The sequence below is a fragment of the Labrus mixtus genome, chromosome 6 (assembly GCF_963584025.1).
Source record: "Labrus mixtus chromosome 6, fLabMix1.1, whole genome shotgun sequence".
Classification (NCBI taxonomy): domain Eukaryota; kingdom Metazoa; phylum Chordata; class Actinopteri; order Labriformes; family Labridae; genus Labrus; species Labrus mixtus.
The window spans coordinates 20,880,628-20,905,569 of NC_083617.1; the positions used below are offsets into that span (position 1 = coordinate 20,880,628).

Sequence of the window (24,942 nt, forward strand, 5' to 3'; positions counted from 1 at the left end):
CTGCAAGCCTACTTTAAAAATGTTCTGGCATATGTGTCTGTTCCTCCTCTTAAATTTCAAACGTTCAATATTCTGAATGGTTGAAGTTTCCAGAGGAATTTGTGCACCCTTTGAAAACACCCTCTGGAAATCAAACACAAATTTGAAAAAGATTTTTACAATGAAGATTTGGTTTGTTACACCAAAGAGCAACAATCTTTATCATTCTGTCCTTTCTTACGGTACAGGATGATACCTAAGAATGTCAAAGTGACAATGATGTACTTAAAGGTTTGAGTAATCAAGTTTAGAAAGGAAAATAACTCATCAGCAGCCGAGTAATTTAATATGCATAAAGTCTGATTACAGAAAAAAATTATTAATTATTAAATTAATTAAAAGTATTAATCTCGCCATATATTGATTTAAATACCCATAAAATAATATCTGGGTCAAAAGGTTGTTGATCTCTTGAATAATATTTCATAAATACAAAATCCTTTTGACAGTTTTTATTTTATTTTATTGAGGATATCAAAATGACATCCATACAAGGATTTCATGAATGACTTTAAGTGAAGTAGTATATTGTTCAGCTCTGGTCTGAAAAAATTAAAAAACCAAGTGGTGGGATTGTAAGTTTCACTTTAGCAGGTGAACTTGTAAAAATCCTCCCTCTTAGATGACAAGTCCCCCATGGGAGAGAGTGTATTTCCCCAAGATACACGTCTAGACAAGTGCACACACGGTGACACTCATGCATGTATTCATAGAGTGAACTTGTATATTTCCTGTGTACCTGTCAGAGAAAGTAGGACACACACACCCAACACAGTGATGTGAAGAAAAAAAAAAAAAACGAGACTGAGGGAGGGTGGCAGAGGGGCTGACAGGGTTTTAAAATAGCTCAAGATGGAGTGAGGAAGATGTTGCTGATGCAAAAGTTAAAGTCATGAAGGTTTCAGTGACACTTGTGGTAACTGTGGTAATGTCACATTCCTCTACTCTCATGGCAGAAGACAGGAGAAAGTTCTTGAGCAGCTACTTTTGTTGTTGTTTTAATAGAGAAGTTCTGCAGTAACTTAAAAAAAATATATATATATATATATTGCAATAAGCAACCTCAAACTGAATTCATGCTGCACAGAGTGTTGCCAGATTTCCACAAAGGGAAAGGATTTTGTTCTGTTGCTGAGGAGTTGAAGGTGTGAAGCCTGTCGCCTGCAGCTCTGCATCTAACAGCTCACTGTAGGTGCTGCTGACTCCTCCAGAACTCTCCGACACGAATCATCCACTGACAACATCGACTAAACGAGCGACGTCCTCTTTTATTTATGTATTTTTGATTATCGATTGCTGTTGATAGCAGTGTATTGACCTCAGCAACAGACTTTTCTTCACTGTGGCTGCTTCTTAGTTAAAGCTAACCTTTATAATGTTCTGCCATTTGTTTGTATGAGCAGAAAGAAAAGTTACAAGAGAAGTGCAAAATTGAATTATTTCTGGATTGTTTCCTGTTCATCCCTTGTTTTTGTAAATGCAGCTTGTGTCCAGAGCAGGAAGGACTAACAATAAAAACATTGAAATCACATTGCAAAACCAATGCAGACTATATAAAGCATGGACAATTGGGTTTGAGATCATCTAATTGTTCATGACAGAAAGCATGAAAGCAAACTGAAAACAGACAAGCCTGCAGGAGACATGTGCACTGCTGATGTCAGAGAGTGTTCATTATCTCCACACAAATAGAGAATCCAGCTCTGGGACCTGATTCAGAAATGATTTCAGCTCGGAAGATTAGAATCTGCACCATCCACACATTTCCTTGTCTCCCCTCTTTCTGTGACAAATGATGTGCAGTGTGTGAATGGGCTGTTTTTTTATCACTAACATCTACAGAGAGATAAGCTTGTGCATGCAAGTACATGAAGTATTAGCTACAGAAATGAAGGTTTTATTTATTATTTCACTCAGAGTTAACAGTTTGCTTCGTCCTGCAGTGGGAAAGCCGGTTGTCAGTAAGGAGGAGGTTAAAGGTCTGTGCTGGGCATCCTGGAGTTGTGTCCTGGGTCCAGAGGTCAGCGGCATCTGGCCTAAATACTCCAGTCTGACGGAGATCAATGCTGTGGATGCTAATCACGCTGCAGCCGTTCTTGTTACTGGAGACGACCTTGGCTTGGTCAAGCTCTACAGATTCCCCTGTCTGAAGAAAGGTCTTTTTTTTTGGTAGTCTTCTATACTTTCTTTTCTCTTTTTTGTTGTTGTTGTTGTTGTTAAATTTGAGTCATCTGTTCGCCCACAAGGAGCCAAATTCAAGAAGTACATCGGCCACTCAGCCCATGTGACCAATGTCCGCTGGTCACATGACCTGCAGTGGGTGCTGACCACGGGTGGAGCTGACCACGCCCTTTTCCAGTGGAGGTTTCTACCAGAGTCGGTCATGAACGGAGGACCAGATGTCAACATACAAGGTAGAGTGCAGTAGAGGATATCTCATATCATCGTATGAAGAACGAGATAGAGCCTGCAAGTATAGAGTAGAGTTCAGAAAACACAAGTAGATGGAAACAATGCCTCTACAATTGGTAACATGTTTCCTCAGAGGGTTCTGGAGGTCCTTGAGAGTATTAGTGTTCGGTATCTGGGCTGTGAATCTGTGATTTTTCCTGAACTCCATTCAAGCTTTGTTTAAATAGATGAACATGTCCTCATGAGATTTGTAGATATCCCTAAAGTATGGTATCGGGCTTTTGAACCCTTCCCAGAGTTGTGCGGGTCACTCAAGTGGTTTTGACTTTCCTAGAAAGCATTGAGAAATCTTAATTTAAGTTCAAAGTACTGGAAATGGTTCCTGCTTAGTAGCTTTAGGCTTTCTTGGGGAATCTTTGTATGTTCTTAATGTGGGGATATTATATTTGATAATATTTGGAAGTCCTTGTGAAAGAGTCAAGGCTTTTAAAGGCTTTTAAATCTAATTTACATTTCAAGGTCTTTTTTAATCTTCACAAGATCTTAGAGACCACTAAAACTCTGTGAGACTTTTTCAGGGTTTCTTCATACTTAAAGGCTGTCATCAAGGGATTAATGGTCTAAATTATAAGCTTTTAAGGACAATTCAGCTTTGACAATTCAGAGGGTATAAGTAGATTAAGATTTTCTCGAAGAGACTCTAGAAGACCTTGTGAGATTTCCAAGTGTATAAGGTCTATTCAGTAGGATTTGTCCATCAAACTAGGTTCCAGTTTAAAGGACCCTAAATAGATTTCTGGAGTTGACTTTGGAGGTAATTGTGAGAGTTTCCTTGTTTGTTTTTCTGGTTCCAATGGGTATGGATAGAGATCTTCATGTAATGTTTCCATTACTGGTGGAAAGCTTACCCAGGGCTTTAGGAGTACTCATGAAAGTTTCAAAGATCTCAAAGGTTTTCTTAGGTAGACTTTGGAGGTTCTTGAAAGCATCCCATAGTTTCCAGGCTGTCTCACTAGGTTTACATAAGCAGAAGTCATGATGGTCACAAAGTGTGTTGGTTTTTCTTGAGTTAGGGTGAGTAGGTCCATGTGCAAACATTCTCAATATCTACTAGGGGAGTCTTTGTGAGTCATTATGAGAACTCCAACAATCCTGCAGGGTTCTGTTTGTCTTGAGTTGGGTGTAAAAACCCTAATGGGATTTTCATGTGTATGGGGTTATCTTGAGAGGATTAAGGGTCCCCATTAAAGTATTTCAGTGTTACGAGGTATGTTTGTAAGTCCAACGCTCTCTGAGATGTCCTGTTGCTTTTCTTAATATAAGTAGCGGCTTGAAGAACTCACAAAAGTAAAAAGTCTCTCAGAAGTGGTTCCAGGTGTTCTTACTGTGTACTGTGTCTTAATGTAGACTTTAAGGGCCCTCTGGATAGGGACTTCAAAGTGGTTTTCTGCCTTACTGAGTTTTCAGAGATTCCTTCATATGTGAAAAAGGTCATGCAGATGGTTTCGAGTCTTCTTTAGAAAGTTTCTAAGGGCGCACCGCACTCGCACTAGGCAATCCAGTTGGTTTGATGGAGTGAGTGCTCCGATCCATGGTCAAGCACAGTACACCGCCTTTGCCCTGGCATGACTTGAAGAGGTGTGCTCATGCACACGCACTGGGACACAACGTGGACATGAAGTATAATCGATCCCTGCCTCCATTATCCAGTGTTATAGATGTAACCGACTAAAATGACTCAAAGTAAGCCACAAAGTCAGTCAATTTGATTGGTCACAAATGTTTTTCCTCTAAAGTATTGTTTTAGATAATTGGACTAAACAGAACATGTCTGTCTCTGTCCACTTTGTAGACAGCCATGGAGACTCCAACAGTGAGGAGTCGGACAGTGACGTCTCAGATGTCCCAGAGCTTGACTCGGACATTGAGCAGGAAACTCAGATCAACTACGAGAGACAGGTACAGTTCTGATGTCAATCTTTGGTGTTTCCGTGGTGACCCTTATCCCCTGAGCAAGGCATTGAACACTTAGCTTCTATAAAGTGTTTAAATTAAGCAGGTCTGTGCCTGTAAGAATGTTTTTCCTGATGAGTGTTTTAATAGAGGCTCCACTGCCACAGCTCCTCGTTCTTATTCCCATCAGCCACCGCCGCAGCAGGGTTCTGTGCGGTTGCCATGGAAATCATTAAAAACGCCTTATCTTCATTGCCAGCCGCTGCCTGGCAGACTTCCCTGTGACTTCCGTTTGCAGTTTGCCACCAGTTTCTGCAACAATGTGCTGTGTGTAGATAGAAGTCAGAGTGTGTGTTTGACAGACTAAATCAGAGCGGGCATGTGTGTTTATTTCATCAGAAGCTCTAAAGTTTAATTGGACACATGGATATAATAATGATATTTCCTTATGCTTGGTCTGTCTTTCTTATGTCTCTCTTTAAACCCTTTCCTTCTCCTACTTTCTTACCATCATTCCTCCCTACTTTCTCTTCTTCTGTTTCCTCCTCCCCTCGTTTTGTCCTTGCATTTCCCCTCTTCCCTAACCTCCCTCCTCCTTCACCGTGTGGGTTTCTTTTTGAGCCATGCCATAAGATTCAGTTTGACAGATACAGCAAAACTTTGAAAGCTCCTGGTAGGTGTAAAGTCTTCCACAGAATGCACTTGTCACTGTGTATCGTTTTAAAAGGGTTGAACTTGGAGGATGAAGAGGAGCAGCGTGTTTTGCAGACTGTTTGATGTCGTCAGTGCGTTCTTCGAGATAGATTACATCCCTTGTAATTGTTGTTGTGTCCATGAGCGGAAATAATTTAATCTGTCCAAAAACAGAGTACTGTTAAATTACCTAATGTTGAAGATTTCAATGATCATTATCAGCGTTGTTATTTTACACTAGCTATAGATTAAGGTTGTAGCTGTTGTTATCACCTATTCATGATGCTTTGTCATGTTTTACATACATTTCTGTAGCTGTTTCTAGATAAACGGCAGATAACAGAAGTTATTTTCAGCTGTTAGCCTGTTCAGAGACAAACACTACGTTAAAAAATGCTGTTCAGTGAGAGGCGGCTGCGGCTCAGTTGGTAGAGTTGTCGCCTCTCAACCTGAAGGTCAAGAGTTCAATCCCCAACTGGGTAACATGTCTGATGTGTCCTTGGGCAAGACACTTAACCTGCTTCGGTGGTGGTGTGTGAAAGTGAATTGTAACATTGTAATTGAAACAGTGATTAGCTGCAGGAATTGAAAATGATTTAAGACAGATCTTACACATAGCTGGAGCAACAGGCCACTGGTCTCTTGTGGCACATACAGACATGTTTTAATGTCTAAAAGCTGAACTGCTGTTCAAAGTTAAAATGGTCATCTGTCACTGAGTTGATATTACATCCACTGATTGTTTTGTCATAATGTCATAGCGTCATTCATGTTTACAGGACTATGTTTACCTTTGGTTCTTTTGTTAGGATGAACTGTAGATCTACAATCTACGTCATCTTGAAAAAGTTCTAAAAACATGATTACCTTTGGACCTCTAGTTATTTGAAATCATTGCAAAAGTCTTCCAAGTTCTTAATCTCATGGGAATATGGCATGTGGGAAATTTATAGTGTTCAAAGACCGACTCTAAAGAATCAAGCATATTTACCGCATGATGATATGTAATTCAGTAAAGTTTCAAACAGAGGAAGTGTTAAGTAAGACTAAATCTTTAGTCATTAATGTTTGCCTTAAAGTCACCCAGAATCATTTTCACACGACATTTCATAATTGCTCATGATTTGCTGAAAAAAAGATGGGCAGACAAACATGGAATATACATTCCTGTCACAGTGAAAGGGTTTGTAACTCTCAGTGCTGATCCACCATGACAATTCTGTAATATGCAGTTTGTGAAAATGGAGCCGTGCCAGTGCCAAACCTCCAGGGAGCAAAGTCTCTCCCTGTGAAACTCAGGCGACTGAAACACACCATCTCGACCTCAACATGAATAATTTGCATGAAAAATGAGCAGGCTTATATTCTGCCGAGGGTGAAAACTCAGCAGACAGTGTTCAGTTGAGTTCTCTCACCCGGCAGAGGAATGTGTTCATTTTTCTTATGTTAATTGTCGGGAAATGATTAATGAATTAATGAAACTAAAACATAGAATTCTTCAACATTAAAAAGAAAATGGTCAAGTCTGTCAAGTTTGTCAAATCATGCACCCATGCACAACAGACCTTTCATTTTTTACCTCCTCAACTTTTTTAGTTTTAAACATGACTTTTTTTTAAGAAGTTGTCAGGTGATAAATGGACCTTGTGTTTTGTGTGTGTTTGGGAAATGAAAATGTCTTAGTGTGTTTATGCAGGTATATAAAGAAGATCTGCCACAGTTGCGACAGCAGAGCAGAGAAAAGAAGCAGCAGGTCGGATCTCTGAAGAGACAGAGAGGACCAAACCAAGGACTCCGACTGCAGTTTGTGCACGGGTATGTGTGTGTGTGTGGTTGTTTGTGTGTGTGTGTGTGCTTTATGTTCAAATGAAGGTAGGTGTAAATGTTGGTCTCACGTCTAGACACTGGCCAAGGACTTTAATGTAAAATTCCCAAAGGTAATCTCACTGGATCAGACATAGTAACCTTTCTGTGAACCCCAAATCCAATTTGAAGTTGTCCTGACTTTAATTTTAATTTGGTGCAGACCAAATGCCTCTGGATGCTACTACTAAGCCAGCCCTCACTAAAGTTTTATCAAAAAATTATTTTGACCCAAATCCTGTAGATGAGTGCACAAGAGGCCTGATAAAAGAAGACTTTTCCTCCCATGCAAACAGTAGGCACCACAAGTAGGTGTGTGGTCTGAGAGCGTAAATTCTAAAGGGTTCATAGGTCACTATGAGCTCCTGAAGATACGATGGTGTGACCATTAAGAGCTTTGTAGGTTAGGAGAAAGATTTCAAAGGTTATTTCGATTTTATAGGGGCCAAAGCACAGAAGAGAATTTGGGACGAATTATGTTTTTCTTGTTCATGTCAGTACATGCAGAGCAGCATTTTGTCTTGAGGGACTCTGATGTCTGAATTAAGCCCTGAGTAACATCTTCATAATAGATTGTTAGTCTGAAAAACAACGAGACATGACAGATTGATTGGGCCAACAATGATACATAGTTTATGTTTACCACAGGGCTGGCCTTTTACTCGTGCTTCATCTCTTGTCAGTTAGTCATATTCAGCAAAGTTCTCACTAAATGTGCCCCTGTGATGAAATTAGACTTTGTCTGCTTAACGTTTTGTCAGCCATGTTGAAATTAAGTCAAACTGATGCCACAAAAGAACTTTCCTGGTAATTTCTCATCTTGGTAATAAACCTGAAGCAACCTATAATGTTCATTCCGTCTCAGGATGTATAGCTATAATGTGTTTAAACAGAGTGGACTTCAGGGTGACAAATTCTCCTTGATCTTATTGGCCAAATAGATTGGAATTATTATGAAATATAAAAATAATAATGTGTCCATGTAGAGATGAGAGTAAGATGGCGTTCCACCTTTGCCTTTAGATTAGTGTTCACAAAAACAAGACCTTTGACGTAAATGAATGCCTTAAATGCTGTGAAACCTCCCAGTGAGATCTACAAACAAGACCAGTAAAGATCCAGCTGGTTGGTAATTTGTGTTTGTTTGTGTGCATGTTTTTTGTGTGTGTGTTTGTGTTTTTGCAGATACCGTGGTTATGACTGCAGGAACAACTTGTTCTACACTCAGGGGGGAGAGGTGTTGTACCACGTGGCGGCGGTGGGCGTGGTCTACAACCGGCAGCTGCACAGTCAGCGCTTCTACCTTGGCCACGACGACGACATCCTGAGTCTCAGCATCCACCCGCTGAAGGACTACGCTGCTACGGGACAGGTGCACAGACACACACACACACACACACACACACAAACACACACACGCTGCCCAAAGCTTTTTGACAAGAGCTGTTGAGAAGAACTTCAAAGCAAATTAGACTTTTCCAATGTCTGAAAAGCTGAACATCAGTAGAGTTTTAGGTTCAGCATGTCTAGATTTAGAGGAGCCTGATAACTTGATAAGTCTGTAAGTACATATGTTAATGTGTTTTCACAGGTGGGGAGGGACCCGGCCATCCATGTGTGGGACATCCAGACTCTGAAGTGTCTCTCTTTACTCAAAGGATTCCACCAGAAAGGAGTGTGTACTCTGGACTTCTCAGGTAAACTTGTTTGAATTAGCCAGTTGGAATAACACTGATGTGCTAATCTAGATAAAAGGTCTTATTTTGTGGAGAGTTCTTGAAGCTTGGAATGGGACAGAATTCCATACTGAAGAGTTTACATCCATTGACCTGCTCGTGTTTGCACCAATGAAGTTTCTTTCATCCAGCTGGAAATGTCCTCTCCTGTTTGTTTATATTGTAGAGGTGAAATTTTTTTTTTTTTTTTCGCTGTTTGTGTTTTCCTGATGCAGCTGATGGAAAAAGTCTGGTGTCTGTGGGAGTCGATGACGGACATACAATTGTCGTCTGGGACTGGAAGAGAGGAGAGAAACTCGCTACTGCCAGGTACTGTACAAAAAATACAACTGTTACCACAAAAAAGACAGGCTCACAGTAAAAATAAATACAATCATACATAATTTACTAACCAAAATGTGTTTCTAGTTTTACTTATATCACTTTTAAGGCTGATTTTCCCCCCACAGCAATCTGGGGACCGTGGCTCGATTAGAGGCTTGTCGTATCCGATATTTTGTCCAAAGAGTTCTGTGATGTCACTACAATTATTTTACTGCTCCAGATCGAGTTGGAGAAACCCAGATCTGGAATTGTAAATCAAAAATGTTTGATATTTAAAATTCCTGGTCGGACTGCCTCCGAGGGAATACCAGAAGCAGCCAATGACAGCATGCAGACTTGGAAGCATCACCAACCAAATTTTGCATGCTGTGTCTGTGAAATTGTTACTACAATTTCTAAGGTGTGTGGTCTCCAAGTCTAGCCGGGTCGTCTAGTGTGTGCATTCGGAGGATTATAACATTCAAAATCAGTTGAAACTGTCTTCATGCCTGTGCTGTGAATGATCCAGTGTGTGGCCAGTTTAGGGTTAGGGTACTTAGAGTATAGTCTGAGTGGCAGTTGTAAGTCTTTGAAAAGCATTTAGTTGTTGTTTTATTTTGCAGGGGTCACAAGGAGAAGATATTCGTGGTGAAGTGTAATCCCATGCTGATGGACAAACTTGTCACAGTGGGAATCAAACACATTCTTTTCTGGCAACATGCAGGTAAAAGCTACAGATAGGGTGTTTTATTATCTAACACAATGTTGATCCACATGAGTGTGTAAGGGGTTAGAAAGTAAATTGTAACAACACTAGTACTTATGTGTTTTTATACTGAGGTAATGTTTGTCTTCAGTAGTTTGGGTCAGAAACACAAGTTGTTTTATATTGACACTTTTTGGGGGATTTTTTCAGTACAGATTTGCCATTTTTCTTTCCCGATATGTAATTTGTTGACTCAATGTTGTCTGTTGCTGTAGTAACCTTGTGTGTTTTGTCTTATTCCCACTATGACTCTGTAATGGTGTTCCTACTCTACAGTCCATTCTTGACCTTTTACTGCTGCAACAGCCAGAGTCCCAAAAGAGACAATTAAATCCTTTCATGAATCAAACGTAGACTCTCCTGTGTGAGAGTTTGTGACCTTTATGCTAGACGTTCTCAGGCTGGGCTGTGCCTCTGTAAGGGGGAGTTTGTTGCTGGGTGTTTAGGGGGGTGACAAGAAAAGAGAGATGTGAGCCTAAGAGACCGAGTGAGGTTTAGTCTGTGCTGCTGGTTTGGCACTTTATCAACACAGTCAGCATTTAAAGCAGCCAAAGTTGAAACATCATAGCTTCTGATTTCTGCATTTCACATAAAATGTGCACTTATATTAGGTGTCAAGACTGAGTCCCATTTGAACAGACACAATAAATAATAAATAAATCTGCTTATGTATCATAGAAACATGGCTTCTTCTGGTGATAGAGCATTATGAAAATGAAGGTTTTCTTCAGGTTGCAAATAATCCATTAAAACTGGTTTGTACATGCGTGGATATGTTTCAAACCAGAACTGTTAATCACTTTCTTTAGCATATTGTTAATATGGAAGCCAAAATATTTACAAATAGACAAAAAATTAGTCAAGCCAAGTTTTAGTCTTTTTGTGCAGTAATGCAACATTTATGTCAGACACTATTGAAAATGTTTATTCTTTTGTTGAAAGTTATCATGATCAGAAAAAAAGATCACTTGTTCTTATACAAGATCATGATCAAGTGATCAAGATGACCGATAAAGTTCTGAAATGGTCTCCATTTGTCTCCAGGTGGGGGTCTGACTTTTAGGCGTGGTGCGTTCAGGAGCATCAGCCGGCCGGAGACAATGATGTCTGTGTGTTACGGACGCAGCGAGGCGCTGGTGTTCACAGGGGCCACTACAGGAGACGTTTACATCTGGAAGGAACCGCTGCTGCTGAAAACCATCAAAGCTCATGATGGACCTGTGTTCGCAATGTTCTCCCTCGACAAGGTGAGGAGGACACAAGTGTGTTAGTGTGTGTGTGAAAAAGAGAGAGAGTGAGTGAAACAGAGGGAGCTCCCCATAATCTGCTTTATACATCAAGAAAGATGAACGATGAAAATGCCTCCAGGTCCAGGTTTCAATTAAACACTGTGAACAGTTCTCCAGACGATCATCCTCCTACTAATGATCTGTTTACATTCTGTGTGTGTGTGTGTGTGTCTGTGTGTGTGTGTGTGTGTGTACATTCTGTGTGTGTGTGTGTGTGTGTGTGTGTGTGTGTGTGTGTGTGTGTGTGTGTGTGTGTGTGTGTGTGTGTGTGTGTGTGTGTGCGTGTGAACCTACTTGCACTCAGTGTTAGTCATGCTGAACAGGATTGTCAGCTAAATGCCCAAATATCTCAATGTAGGAGTGAGCAGACGTGTACTTTATTTACATGTTTTTTTGCTGGCATCCATCTGTTTTTCCTCCCTCCCTTCCTCCCTCCCCTCCACTTCTCCATTTTTCTCTCTGTTCATTGTTTTATCTCCCTCTCTCACATTCACTCCACGGCTCTCTTTATGTAACAGGATTTGAAGACAGACAAGCCAATAGACAGGCTCACAGGAGAGACTCTATTTAACCAGAAACTAATTTAAATCCACAAAATCTCATTCCTTTCATGGTTCATGTTATCACATTTCTGTTTGTTTTGGATTTTATGTTCAGAATGACTCTATCCACCTCTCAGCATCAGTATGTACATTGTGCCTGAATGTGAAGATGATCTAAGCTTGCAGCTCACTTTAATGCTACAGAGTAGATGAAGTTATAAAAACAAAGTGAAAAGATAAATTATTCAACATCATATTTTATTAAGTAGCTTTGAAATTGGTGGTCAGCAGCGTAAATGTCTAATTTTTTTGAATGCCTTTTGGCTCAATTCACCTTCTCATTGAAATAAGACAAAGAAGAAGGCAATTGTTGTTTTTTTCATCTTTTTTAATAAATGTTCTCTATTTGATCCCACAGGCATGTGCACCAAGTTTAGTTTGCACCTCAGTTTTTGTGCATTCCATTCCTATTGACTGTATATCAATATGGACAGTGCCTCTCAGCCCTCTACCATTGGAAACAAAAGTGAAGCCAAAATACCCCTGTGACAGGGCTGACATAATTCGCTGGTGCAGCGGCATATGAATGTGTATGAATAGGATTAGTTACTTCTGATGGTCACTTTACACAGTAGGCTCTGCTATCACTGTGTTAATCGGAATTAATGGGTAGGTGTGACATGCAGCGAAAAAGCGCTTTGAGTAGTCAGAAGACTAGAAACGCGTTTTTATACGAGCTCAAGCTAATTTAACTCAAACAAGATTTATTTAGTGTTTGTACTGATTTGAATCATGAAATCCATTGATGTTGAGAGGAGGAAATGTTGCAGATAATATGGCTCTGGGGGTCCAGTAGTCTCTTAGTAAAAACTGAGTTAGCGCTCAGCATAAGCTTCCCCTGATGTGCTGTCAACTGAGAAGCTGAGAAAAAGCTTTCATTATTACACATTACATGACTGTTTCATTCACTATTTACTGGTTTAAAATGATCTTCATTCACAGACAACAGCCTTAAAAATGTCTGAAAGACAACTTTATCAGGTGTGAATAAATGTTATAATGTTTAACTAAAGCATCTGATTGCTGCAGATTTCTGTAATTATCAGGATACTCTTCAACGTTGCCACATTTATTATAATAGTATAAAAATCAATCATAGCCAGCAGTGTGTAATGGGATGTGTTGATGATGGGCACTTAACATACAGCACACTTTGCCATCAATGTATGGTTGTTCAATGGGTGAATGTGACACGTAGTCTAGAAGCACTTGAGTGGTCAGAAGACTAAAAAAGTGCTACACATATACAGGCCATGTGCTGTTTCTCTTCCCTTCAGTTTTCATGTCATCATGGACAGACTTTTGTTCAGGTATGGGTGATTTTTGATGAGAAATATTGTTTAAATAATAAAAGAAAAACATGATGATATACTTTTATATTCCTCCTCTACTTTTTGCCCTCATGTGCTGTTGTAAAAAACTTGGATATCTTTATCAATGTCAGTGTTCAGGGAGTTGCTGAATGTTTTATGACTCTCAGAGTTAAAACACAAGAAAGTACACTCTTTCATACCACATCAACTGAGTGAGAGGCTTGAGATTAAACAAGTTGCCTGAAGATCTCAGGCAGAGTGGGAGAAGGAGAGAGAGAAACCTGTCAGTAGAGGCAGACAAGACTGATGGCTGACAGCCCACAGAGCTGAAGGAGGGGGAGGTAGATGTCTCTGGTAGATCTGACATGTTTCTGCTTTGTTTCAGCACAGCATGGGTCTGCGTTTGCCTCTTATTGAAATATCAGTAACTCAGTTAAAACCATTTGTTTTCAGGGCTTTGTGACAGGCGGGAAGGACGGCGTGGTGGAGCTGTGGGACGACATGTTCGACCGATGTCTGAAGACGTACGCCATCAAGAGAGCAGCGCTGTCCCCGGGCTCCAAAGGTACACACAGCCCCATCCACCAATTGAAAAACTCAGCTGCAGACCACCACATCTGAAACATCAAACATCAATCAACACTTTGAAACTAAAGTGCTTCTTCATAACATAGCTCTGGGACGCTCTGCCTGATGAGATAAGACAGATTACGTATCACAGCAGCCCCTCACCATACTGTGTCTCCTGTCTATCTCTCTATTCAAATACCCACAAAAACAGTGCTTTGTTTTATTTGCGGTTTCTGTTTTCATTCTACTTCAACAGACAAGACATGCTCGCATAACTGTGGGTGATTATTTTCCATTTCAGTTATCCATATCTGCTTTGTTGATTAAATCATGTTAAACGTGTTTTCATAAAAGCTGTCCCTGATCAGAAAATGCCCAATTAATTTTAAAAGCACATTTTATACCCAAAGGTAACCCGTACTTCACCAAGACAAAATAATTGTACAATAAAAAGTGAAGGCTGTCAAAACAACAAATCCAAGGGAAAGAAAGAACAACAAAAACAATTTACAAAACAATATTGATTCATTTAAATGATGGAAACAGGGAAGTACACTGTATTACTGTCTTTCATTATCTGTTTATACACAAGCTCTACCTCTAAGCATCCATCCATCCTTCCATTCATTCATTCATTCATTCCTCCATCCATCCGTCTGTCCATCCATCCATCCCTCCATCCATCATTCATCCATCATCCATCTATTCATCCATCTATCCCTCCATCCATCCATCTATCCCTCCATCCATCCATCTATCCCTCCATCCATCCATCTATTCATCCATCCATCCATCTATTCATCCATCCATCTATCTATTCATCCATCCATCCATCTAGTCATCCATCCCTCCATCCTTCCATCCATCCATCTATTCATCCATCCCTCCATCCATCCATCTATTCATCCATCCCTCCATCCATCCATCCATTCATCCATCATCCATCTATCCATCCATCCCTCCATCCATCCATCTATTCATCCATCCCTCCATCCATCCATCCATCTATTCATCCATCCCTCCATCCATCCATCTATTCATCCATCCCTCCATCCATCCATCTATTCATCCATCCCTCCATCCATCCATCCATCCCTCCATCCATTCATCCATCCATCCATCTATCCATCTATTCATCCATCTATTCATCCATCCATCATCCATCTATTCATCCATCATCCATCTATTCATCCATCCCTCCATCCATCCATCTATTCATCTATTCATCCATCTATTCATCCATCCATCCATCCATCCATCCATCTATTCATCCATCATCCATCTATTCATCAATCCATCCATCCATCTATTCATCCATCATCCATCTATTCATCCATCCATCCATCCATCCATCCATCTATTCATCCATCGTCCATCTATTCATCCATCCATTCCTTCCTTCATTCATTCATTCATTCATCTAATAATTAATCAATTTATCCATCAATACAAATAATAAAGACTAATATTTCATTCAATTTTAATTAAGAAGTTTAGGCATTTATCCCATAGCATTTTCAAAATGTTCATATACTATTTATAGATGCTACTACATTAAAAAATACATTGAGAAACTATTGTATAAGATTTTCCCTGACTCTGAGACAGGGGGTATAAGCCACAAGTATATTAAATTAGAGTTTTAAGTAAAGCTGTCTTCACATACTGCAGAAACTACTCTGTAGTCAACACTGCCATCTGGTGGACACATAGTGAAATACACCTCAGTTTGTTAAACTAAACTTATCAGTTTTGGAAAGTTACACAGAATGGATTTTCTTCTCAGTAACCACTCAGATGACTTTATGTGTGCAGGCCTGCTTCTGGAGGACAACCCGTCCATCAGAGCCATCACTCTGGGTCACGGTCATATCCTTGTGGGAACCAAAAACGGGGAAGTCCTGGAGATCGACAAAACTGGGCCCATGACCCTGCTGGTGCAGGTGTGTTGGCTTGCAGTTTTCAACTTAAATTGTATTTGTGGATACCTCATACATTGTTCAGTTAATTGAACTCTTAACCTGATTTGCATGTAAACTCCAGGTATATAAACTTACATGTAACCCAAGTGAGGTAAGGTGGAGCTCTTTCATTCAGTATTTAAGGGTTATAAGTGTATGTTGAATCATGTGGGGGTTTAAATGAATGATAGGTACAAGAAGTTTGTCTGATAATAACAGAAAGACACAGAAATGTGTGTGTGTGTATGCGTGTGTGTGTGCGTGTGTGTGTGCGTGTGTGTGTACAGTGTCTGTGTGGGTGTGTTTATGAAGTGTGTGAGGTTTTTTGTGTGACGGTCTGAGTGCTTTAAGATGTCTAATTGTTCAGTCAGGTTGAACTGAGACGAGACCGTCTAGTGATCTATGGAGGATTCACTGTTTGGGTCAGGATGGTGCTTACTGGTTTCTAAGCATCACCCCTGTTACCTAGCAACCTCAACAGAAGCACCACAACTATTTAACATAGATGAACATCTCTTAACTTAACCTATTATTTAAAGACAATTTGAAGTTTTGAAATGTGTGTGTGTGTGTGTGTGTGTGTGTGTGTGTGTGTGTGTGTGTGTGTGTGTGTGTGTGTGTGTGTTTGCAGGGTCACATGGAGGGTGAGGTTTGGGGTCTGGCCCCTCACCCCCTCCTTCCCGTCTGTGCCACCGTCAGTGACGATAAAACCCTGCGACTGTGGGAGACGTCAGCCAATCACCGCATGGTGGCAGTCCGCAAGCTGAAGAGAGGTCAGATAAAGGATCCGACTAAACATGGTTCTGTCTGTTAACTTGAAATGATGTTCATGTAAAATCTCTGGTGATTATTTTTTAAAATAGCAGTTTCCCTCATAGCTTCTTAATTAGTATCAATACATTATAAATGTAGTAAAGTAAATTGTCCCCCCTGAGTTAATGTTGAGTTTAGGAAGACAGGCACAAAGTGACTTCAATTTGTACTTGTGCAGTATTTCAGTTACATTCCACCCCCACACAGTGTTTTGATTTCAATTTATTTTTGGACTTTGCAGTTGTTTACATAGGTATCTGCGTATTTTGTCTTTTTGCAGAGAAATGTTTTGATTTGCATTATTGCAATAGTTTATCAGGTCTCTATGCAAGAAAACAAGCAGACAACTTTTTATGGGACCGTTTTAAACGAACCCAAATATTATCAAAAAAAGCTACTTCAGGGTGAATAAGGAGCTGGTTTTGTATGCCTGTTCTTGGTGGGGAAACAAAGCCACTTTTTGCTGGTTTGGATGCAGAAATCCATTTATTTACAGTTCCGTTATGATAGGATATTATAAATGGACAAAAATGTTCAACAAACCGAATACAATCAAACTACAGCACACAAAACTCCGACTACGACACAGTCAAAATGTGTACCGGTATGCCTTCAATTCACACACCTGGCTCTAATCACATGCAGCCTTGGCTTTATGTCTGGCACAAGACTCCACCTACAGTTCAGTGTCGGAGTTACACTCATGACACAAAGTCACACAGTGTTACAACAGTTTCACGCAGAGATGAGATAACAACCAATAAAAATTCATTTTAGCTCCAACCTTTTAAAATACTCGTTCTCTGGATAAAATTTACCATTTGACGCAATTTCAGAATAATCTCATCACTTTAAATGCGCAGAATCACATACATTTTTAAATCAAGTTTAAGAGTTCAACTTCCATTTGTACCTAAATTTTGCAATCATGTATTTGCGTCCCCCCCCAACAGAATAATTGCCTCGATCTGCGTCCTCACATCGAGTTTGTTTGTTGTTGTTCCACCCAAAACATGTGTTCTGAACACACCTTTAGACAGTAAACAACAGAGAGGATATGAGGACGAAACGATGAGATGTCTAATGACAGATCAAGTAATATCAGTTAGACTCCTGAATAAACAAATTATATAAATAATTATTCATAAACATGTAGATTAAACTAAGAGTGTCTTTTACTAGGAGGTCGCTGCTGTGCCTTCTCTCCTGATGGGAAGGCGTTGGCAGTCGGTCTGAGCGATGGCGGCGTGCTGGTGGTGAATGCTGACACGCTGGAGGATCTCTTGAGCTTCCACCATCGCCGTGACGCCATCTCTGATGTTCGCTTCACCCCTGGTGAAAACAAAAACAACAAAACACACACTCACGCACCCATCAATACAAATATTACTGCTAAAGACAAGTCCACTCATCCTCTCTTGTATCTCACATTTTCTTGTACACACTTGTTCTCAGACTCAGGTAAATTCCTGGCTGTGGCGTCACATGACAGCTTTGTGGACCTCTACAATGTGCTGAGCAGTAAGAGAGTGGGCATCTGTAAAGACGCTTCCAGTTACATCACCCATATCGACTGGGACGCACGAGGTAACAAATGCTGCTCTCTTCCTTTATTACATCTCTGAGCTTCACTTTTATTTGATTTTTTTTTCATCTTAATCTGCAGAATAACTAAAGCTTCTGAGAGCTCACTTTATATCTCAGTGTAACACTGGGGACATGACATCACCAACAGGTACATGAGGAGCAGACTTATTCTCCCATTCTTAAAAAGCAGAGCCAGAGCAAAAGTGTTCTTTTTAACGGCTAGCTGGGCTGCAGCTCCAGTTGTTGCAAAAAGAAGTCTGATTGTAAAGAAGTCAAAGAGAAGAAGAGCTTACCTGTCTCTTGGTTTATTACTATATCTGCAAACATTATCTTAGTTATGTGTTTAAGGACTTTGTTCCCTTGTTTCAAGTCTACTCTTTCATTCATTCATTCATTCAACTTTTATTTGTACTCGAAAGATCATTGAGGGGCAACCCTCATTTACAATGACATCGAGTCATTCCAGAAATAATTTAGAAAACAGACATTAAATCAAAAAGAAAAACAGGGGACAGATAATACAAGACTGCTAAAATCAGTCTACAAAAGTCTAAAATGTACTAAGATCATTAAGCGAGTACAAAACTGCAATAAATAAACACCCTTATGTAAAACAGTTACAAACAGAGGTTGGGTTTCTAAAATGCCCAAAAGGTAAAAGTTAATTTCCCTCAAGAAGATGCTGTATGTTGTTCCAAGAGTTTGGTGCAGAGTAAGAAAAAGCAGATTTTCCCAGTTCCGATCTGACTCGAGGAACATTCAACAGTAAACATCTTGAGGAACTTGTCTGGTGAGGGTAATTTTTCTGTGAGAGCTTTATAAATAAAAAGATGCCAGTGCATATCACGTCTGAGTTATATAATTAATTTACTTTTATAACTATGGTCCAATGAAGAATAAAAAAGAAGAAGCAGCTTACACATTTGGGCATGGCTACCATGTGACTGTCAAGTCTCTACCACAGCAACCTGAAAATGACCTTAAAACAATTATCTGAGCAGGAGCCTCTGCCTTTTTTCAATTACTCAACCCTGTTTTTTGCAAACCAAAATGTGCTTCCGCATGATTATTCCATATAACATTAACAACAAGCTAACCCCACCATGCTATGCAGGTCCACTCTTTCATCCAGATTTGTCAGTCCTGACACTTTTCATGTCCAAAGTGTCAAACTCTTTAAACAGTGTAAATAGTTTTGAGATTGCACATGTCAATCAATGGTTAGATTTATAAACAGAAGTCAAGAGCCAATCAGGGCACAGTATGATGCTTATAGTTTATATGAAGTTGTGATTACGAACCTGACAAATCTACTTAAGGTAATTTAAACAATAAACTGACACATTCATGTCAGAAGAAATAACATTTCAGCAGCAGATTGTGTTAAACTGAACTTGTTACCTGTTCTAAGTTTGTGACATGTATAAAAGGATGATTATGTGATTTCTTCCTCCTAAAGTCTGTTTGTGTCTGTGCTGCAGGAAAACTGCTGCAGGTGAATACAGGAGCGAAAGAGCAACTGTTCTTTGAAGCCCCGAGAGGAAAAAGACAAACCATCAGGAACTCTGAGGTGAGATACATTTAACACAGCTCAGTTTGTGGAAAACTGAACCCTCAACTAGTAATGTCACTATTTGACTGCTACGTTTGACCAGGAAAGAACACTGACAACAAATTTGGACTTTTTAATCGGGTGCGGCTCAGGTGCTTTGAGTTAAGTTATTGGTTGCGGTTCAAAAATGAAAATAATCTTCAAGTATCTCCAAGTACCAAGTATTCTTCAGAACTAAAAGATTAAGGAAAAGCAGCAAAGTGATGGTAGCAGAATATAACATGAACAACATGTTTCTTCATATTAAGTTCTTATTTAAACTTCATTACAGACTCTATAAAAAAAATGGAAACAGCTACTCAGAGAGACATCAATGTTACGGGTTATATAAACATTGCCTGCTGCATTAGTTAAGATTTCACTCTTTCCTTCTTTAGACCTATATGGAGAGGTGTTCATGCAGTTTAAGGTGAAACTTTCAAAGCAAAATAAAGGGCTTCTACAGTATCTGAAACACAACACAGTGTATGTGTTATCATTCAACACTACAGTGGTTAAAGTGTTAAATCTGTTTAAGAAACTCAATGTTGAATGTTTATTATGTTATTGTACACATGTGTAGCTGGAGCGGATCGGTTGGTCGAGCTGGACGTGTGTCCTGGGTTCCAGCTGTGAGGGAATCTGGCCGACGTACAGCGACATCACCGACATCAACTCTGCGTCACTCACCAGAGACAGAACACTGCTCGCCACCGGAGACGACTTCGGATTCCTGAAACTGTTCAGCTACCCTGTTAGAGTACGACACAACCACCACTCAATGGTTACTGTGTGGACTCAACCTTGACATCAGTTTCACTTCTAAATTATAAGAATATGATTAACATCCCTGTAGCAATCCCTGTACTGCAGTATTTGTATTATTGCTATATGACTTGCTATAAAATCTCTCTTCAATGTGAAAATGTATATTTAGGTGTATTTCTTCTTGTCCTTCTCCCTGCAGGGTCAGTATGCTCGTTTTAAACGTTATGTGGGCCACAGCGCACAGGTGACCAATGTCCGCTGGGCTCATGACGACTCCACCCTGCTGACGGTGGGCGGGGCCGACACTGCACTGATGATCTGGGCAAGGGAGAGAGGAGGTGGGGTTTGTGGAGAGGGGGAGGGGCCTTTGTTTCGCGACAACAGACCACCTGTGGACAGCGAGGAGTCAGACGACGACATCGAGGAGGACGGAGGTTTGATGTTAAAGTCTTTAAGAAAGTGCCCTTAAATGTGATGTGTTATTGTGCCCTCTACATCAGAATTACTAAAGCAGGCAAATGATTTCTGCTCTTAACTTCCATTCAATACAGTTTTCTTCATTTATCATGATCACCATACTTAGACCCTCAGCTGTTAATGTTCTGATCTGAGCTTCACAAACTACTTTCAACCTTTAAAACCTACTTACTTCATTACCTTTACCAAGGCATCTTTTTACGGGTGTTGATGTTGAATTTGTTAGCAGGGTTACAGGGTAGCTAGCAGCCCAATTATACTGAATGGACAAACATAATATTTCAACCTTAAGGGGCTTCATGCCAATTTAAACCCAAACCCAGAAAAGAACAAGTTTTCTAATAGTAATTTTGTAACTTTTTGTATTTTTATTTTGTTACTTATTTTGGGTTTTTGTGTCCAAAGGCTACGACAGCGACGTTGCTCGGGAGAAGGCCGTGGAGTACACCACCAAGATGTACACTGTGAGCCTCAGAGAGATGAGAGGAACCAAACCTCACCAACAGGTGAAGGAGCTGTCAGTGGAGGAGAGGTATGCACAAACACACACACACACACACACACACACACACACACACACACACACACACACACACACACACACAGACACACACACACACACACACACACACACACACACACTATTGTCCGGCTTTTTTCTGTTTTTGTTGGACGGTTTGTTTATTTGTTTGTTTTTGTTTGCTAAACTTGTCATTTGAGCTTCTGGTGCAGCTTTAAAGTTTGTGAAACTTGAGCATTAATAATTCACAGCTTTAGAAACAGAGTGTGATCTCCCTTTAAGATTTGTAAGATTTGAGTTGTTTACTTTATGACGCAGACTGTTGCACGAAAAACTGAGCTCTTTTTATGATCACTGTTTGTCAATGTGTGTGTGTGTGTGTGTGTGTGTGTGTGTGTGTGTGTGTGTGTGTGTGTGTGTGTGTGTGTAACTAGTCCAGTGACAGGGTTTTCACTCTTGTATGTTAAAATCAGACTAAATATAAATAATAACTCATTGTCTCAGTTTGCTGTGTGTGTAGTCATTACACATGCTAACCTACTTGTTGCCTCAGTGTCAGTGAGTTTCTGTGTTCAAAACATGCAACAACTAAAGGAACCTAACCTAGGAAGTAATTATGCAGAGTGCCATTTTGTCAAACATGATGTCATACTGACAGTAATACTATAATATACTAAATACTAATAATATAATAAAGTGTACAAAACAAGACTGAATAAACTCCTTCGCTGCTGCAGTATAGTGACATTGAAGCTCAGAGCACCTCAGCCACAGATAATTATGTGTATAAAGCTCCACATGTCTTTTTAAGGGCCTAAAGGTGTCTTGTGGTTTTGACTTTAAGATTCTTGTTTTTGTCCCTTTGTGGTATCCTTAGTTCCTGAGTACTGCTGCTGCTCTCTGGCTTTGCCTGTAGAAACTCTTTTAATATTTGTGTTGTGTTTTAACTTGCATTCCCTTGGAGGCAGGGCATTGTCAAGTAAGTATGAGCTAATATTTATCTGTAAATGATTTACAAAATGTAAAAACATCACATGATATAAATATTCTATATGAGCTGTATAAAATCAGACTTTAAAAATGTGCCTGGTTAGGCAATTCAATGAATATTTCCTACAACATGAGACAATAATTAAATAAATGTGGTTCCTTATAGGAACAACTTATGAGCCGCTCTCTGAGTTGTGTTTGTAGAGAACGTTTGGTGGATGTTTTGGCGCTAGACAAAACAACACGTACGCCTCTTTAACGACCGGGTTCAGCATCTCAAATTAAAGCTTGAGCTACAAGAACTTTTAACAAAAAATAGAAAACGTCTTTATAGTCACCCTGAAATCTACAATTACACAGCTCATGAACCAGCTATGCATGTTTTCCATTTCTACATTTATGTTCAAATACCTTTATCATCTCTCAGTCACAACAGCTTGCACTAAACTGGCAGTTTTGCTTTTTGGGTTCCAGCATTAAAACATAAGGAATGATTTATTAAGTAAAGCAGATTGTCTGGCTGGAACAGGTTATTATGTTTATTGCTCTATTTTTATATCATGTTTCCATGATTTGATGTTTTATCTGTATATTTGATATGCTTGTATTAGTATAAGTAGTATAAGTAGTTCATCAGTGAATATTATCTGATGTTTCAAACAGCTTCAACAGTTTGCATTAATTATAATGTATTTTTCCATTTGATCATTGTCTGTCATTTGAATACACTGCTTCTAATAATGTCTCATCCCATGTTCTTCTACCTTTCTTTTTCTTCCGCTCTACAAATCCAGATCATTACTTATTATTCTCTACTTTTCCTTCCTTTATACCCTTCTTCATCTTCTATCTTGTTCCTCCTCCTCTGCTGTTTTCTGTTATAAATGATCTCCTGGTAGGATTCCTCCTCCTTCCTCAGCCTGGTTTCTGTCCTGCACATGTTCTCCATCATGACTTTTTCCAATGACCAAACATATTTTGATTCTCCATCATCAGACTGCCAAAAATGTATACTAAGCTAAAAACAAACAACCAAAAAGTAAGACAAGGAGGAGCTTATCACACAAAAAAACAACTCAGAAATCCATTATCTGCTGGGGGTGAGAAATGGCCAATTTATTCTGTCAACAGGATTAAAATCAATTACTAGCAAAAGTGAAGTTCCTCCCCACCTCACATTAGGGAATGTGCATACACAGTTTTTGGTAGATCATTATGAGTCTGGTTCTGCTCGTGTCAAAAACAGTCAATGAACATTTTCAAATCTTAAACATAGTTTTTGTTTTAATCTGAAGAGTAACGGTTCTGTGTAAAAACACTACTGCTAATAGACAGATGTAACTCCATCAAAACATCTGTTGTTGCTGGTTGGCTCCATTCAGCTTCAATAAGAGAATACAATGAATACATTTTTATGGAGATCTTGTAAAGATGGGTAGAGGCTAGTTAGCAACAGTGTTTCACTATTACAAGGAAACACGAGGATGCAGGTGAAGTATCCCTGTTTTTGAGCTGTTACAACAACAAAATTTCCTGCATTGGGGGATCAATAAAGTTGTATCTTATCTTATTGCAAATAAACGTCCATTGATATCCCTGGAAAAGATCAATTAAAAAAATCCCATTTAAACTACAAAGCTTGCCTGTGAATCATCATGTTTTTAATTTTAGTCCAAGATCAAATGAATCCAGCTAGCCCACAGCTAACTCACTGACTCTGTGGTAACACTTCCCTCTGTACATGCCTCAATGCATCATGGGATCTGCAGGCATACAATTTACTCTTTTTTAAACGGCTAACATGTCAGCTACACTCGCATGTCAGCCTGACAGCCCATACGTGCATCCCAGTAGTATGCTAGCATTTTGTGAGCACATCTAGTCATATTATAGTTATTCTGAGGCATGCGGTCTCTATGTGTGTAAAATGTTGTGTGTTGCGTGAGTGGATGGATGCAAATGTGTTGGTGTGTGTGTGTGTGTGTGTGTGTGTGTGTGTGTGTGTGTGTGTGTGTGTGTGTGTGTGTGTGCGTGCGTGTGTGTGTTTGTGGGTTTTCTAAAGCTCTTTACCTTGGTTCTGTCCCTCTGCTCTCAAGGGGATCCAGGTAACACCTGTCCACCTGTCTATATGCAAAGCCTCTTCATTGTGCATTATGCGTGTGCTTGTATCACACACCTGTTGGCATTACGTCACACTGTTCAAAGCCTCCAGGTCATTCTCCAAGTCATCCATGACGCCTGATTTGTCAGAGATGTGACATTAGCGTTTTATTAAAGTGCTCATTCTCAGTCTTTTCCCATTTTGAGAAGCTCTTATGAACCCTCCCCATCACATAACCGTAGAACGCTCCATATCATATACTGTATATATCTACATAAAGTGCAGTCACACATTGGTTTGTGGGTTTGTTAATATTGTTTTAATTTGAACTGAAAAACAAACAAAAAACAAAGCGCCAAATCCCGACCCCAACTGTACAAGACAGGGTCCAAAGAACTGGGGGGGGGGGGGGGTGCAGGCTTTGTCTGCTCTGAGGGTGTTTGTTGGCCTGTTCTAGGGATGTATCAATGAGAACAATTCAACATTTATGTTAATTTTTTACATCAATGGATTACTGCTTTGTGGGTCCTCGGGGGGGGGGGGGGCTCAGCTTTTCTTAGATACAAGTAGGGGGGCTCCAAGGAAAAAGTTTGGG

At 39.8% G+C, this 24,942-nt stretch overlaps 1 protein-coding gene across 4 annotated transcripts in view; it reads left to right on the forward strand.

The window, feature by feature from the left end:
- LOC132975691 (echinoderm microtubule-associated protein-like 6) overlaps positions 1–24,942 on the forward strand; it is an 80,550-nt gene that overhangs the window by 43,237 nt on the left and 12,371 nt on the right. For 2 of the 4 annotated variants that reach the window (XM_061040411.1, XM_061040414.1), the window contains exons 12-30: positions 1,983–2,195; positions 2,286–2,453; positions 4,304–4,410; positions 6,794–6,912; positions 8,146–8,332; positions 8,552–8,657; positions 8,912–9,005; positions 9,623–9,723; positions 10,810–11,012; positions 13,423–13,534; positions 15,355–15,482; positions 16,132–16,273; positions 17,496–17,648; positions 17,769–17,900; positions 19,382–19,470; positions 20,075–20,251; positions 20,459–20,693; positions 21,142–21,268; positions 22,221–22,235. In XM_061040411.1, the coding sequence (XP_060896394.1) occupies positions 1,983–2,195; positions 2,286–2,453; positions 4,304–4,410; positions 6,794–6,912; positions 8,146–8,332; positions 8,552–8,657; positions 8,912–9,005; positions 9,623–9,723; positions 10,810–11,012; positions 13,423–13,534; positions 15,355–15,482; positions 16,132–16,273; positions 17,496–17,648; positions 17,769–17,900; positions 19,382–19,470; positions 20,075–20,251; positions 20,459–20,693; positions 21,142–21,268; positions 22,221–22,235 (2,608 nt within the window). The remainder of the gene's footprint in view (positions 1–1,982; positions 2,196–2,285; positions 2,454–4,303; positions 4,411–6,793; positions 6,913–8,145; positions 8,333–8,551; positions 8,658–8,911; positions 9,006–9,622; positions 9,724–10,809; positions 11,013–13,422; positions 13,535–15,354; positions 15,483–16,131; positions 16,274–17,495; positions 17,649–17,768; positions 17,901–19,381; positions 19,471–20,074; positions 20,252–20,458; positions 20,694–21,141; positions 21,269–22,220; positions 22,236–24,942) is intronic. The other 2 variants (XM_061040412.1, XM_061040415.1) reach the window with 1 other exon arrangement.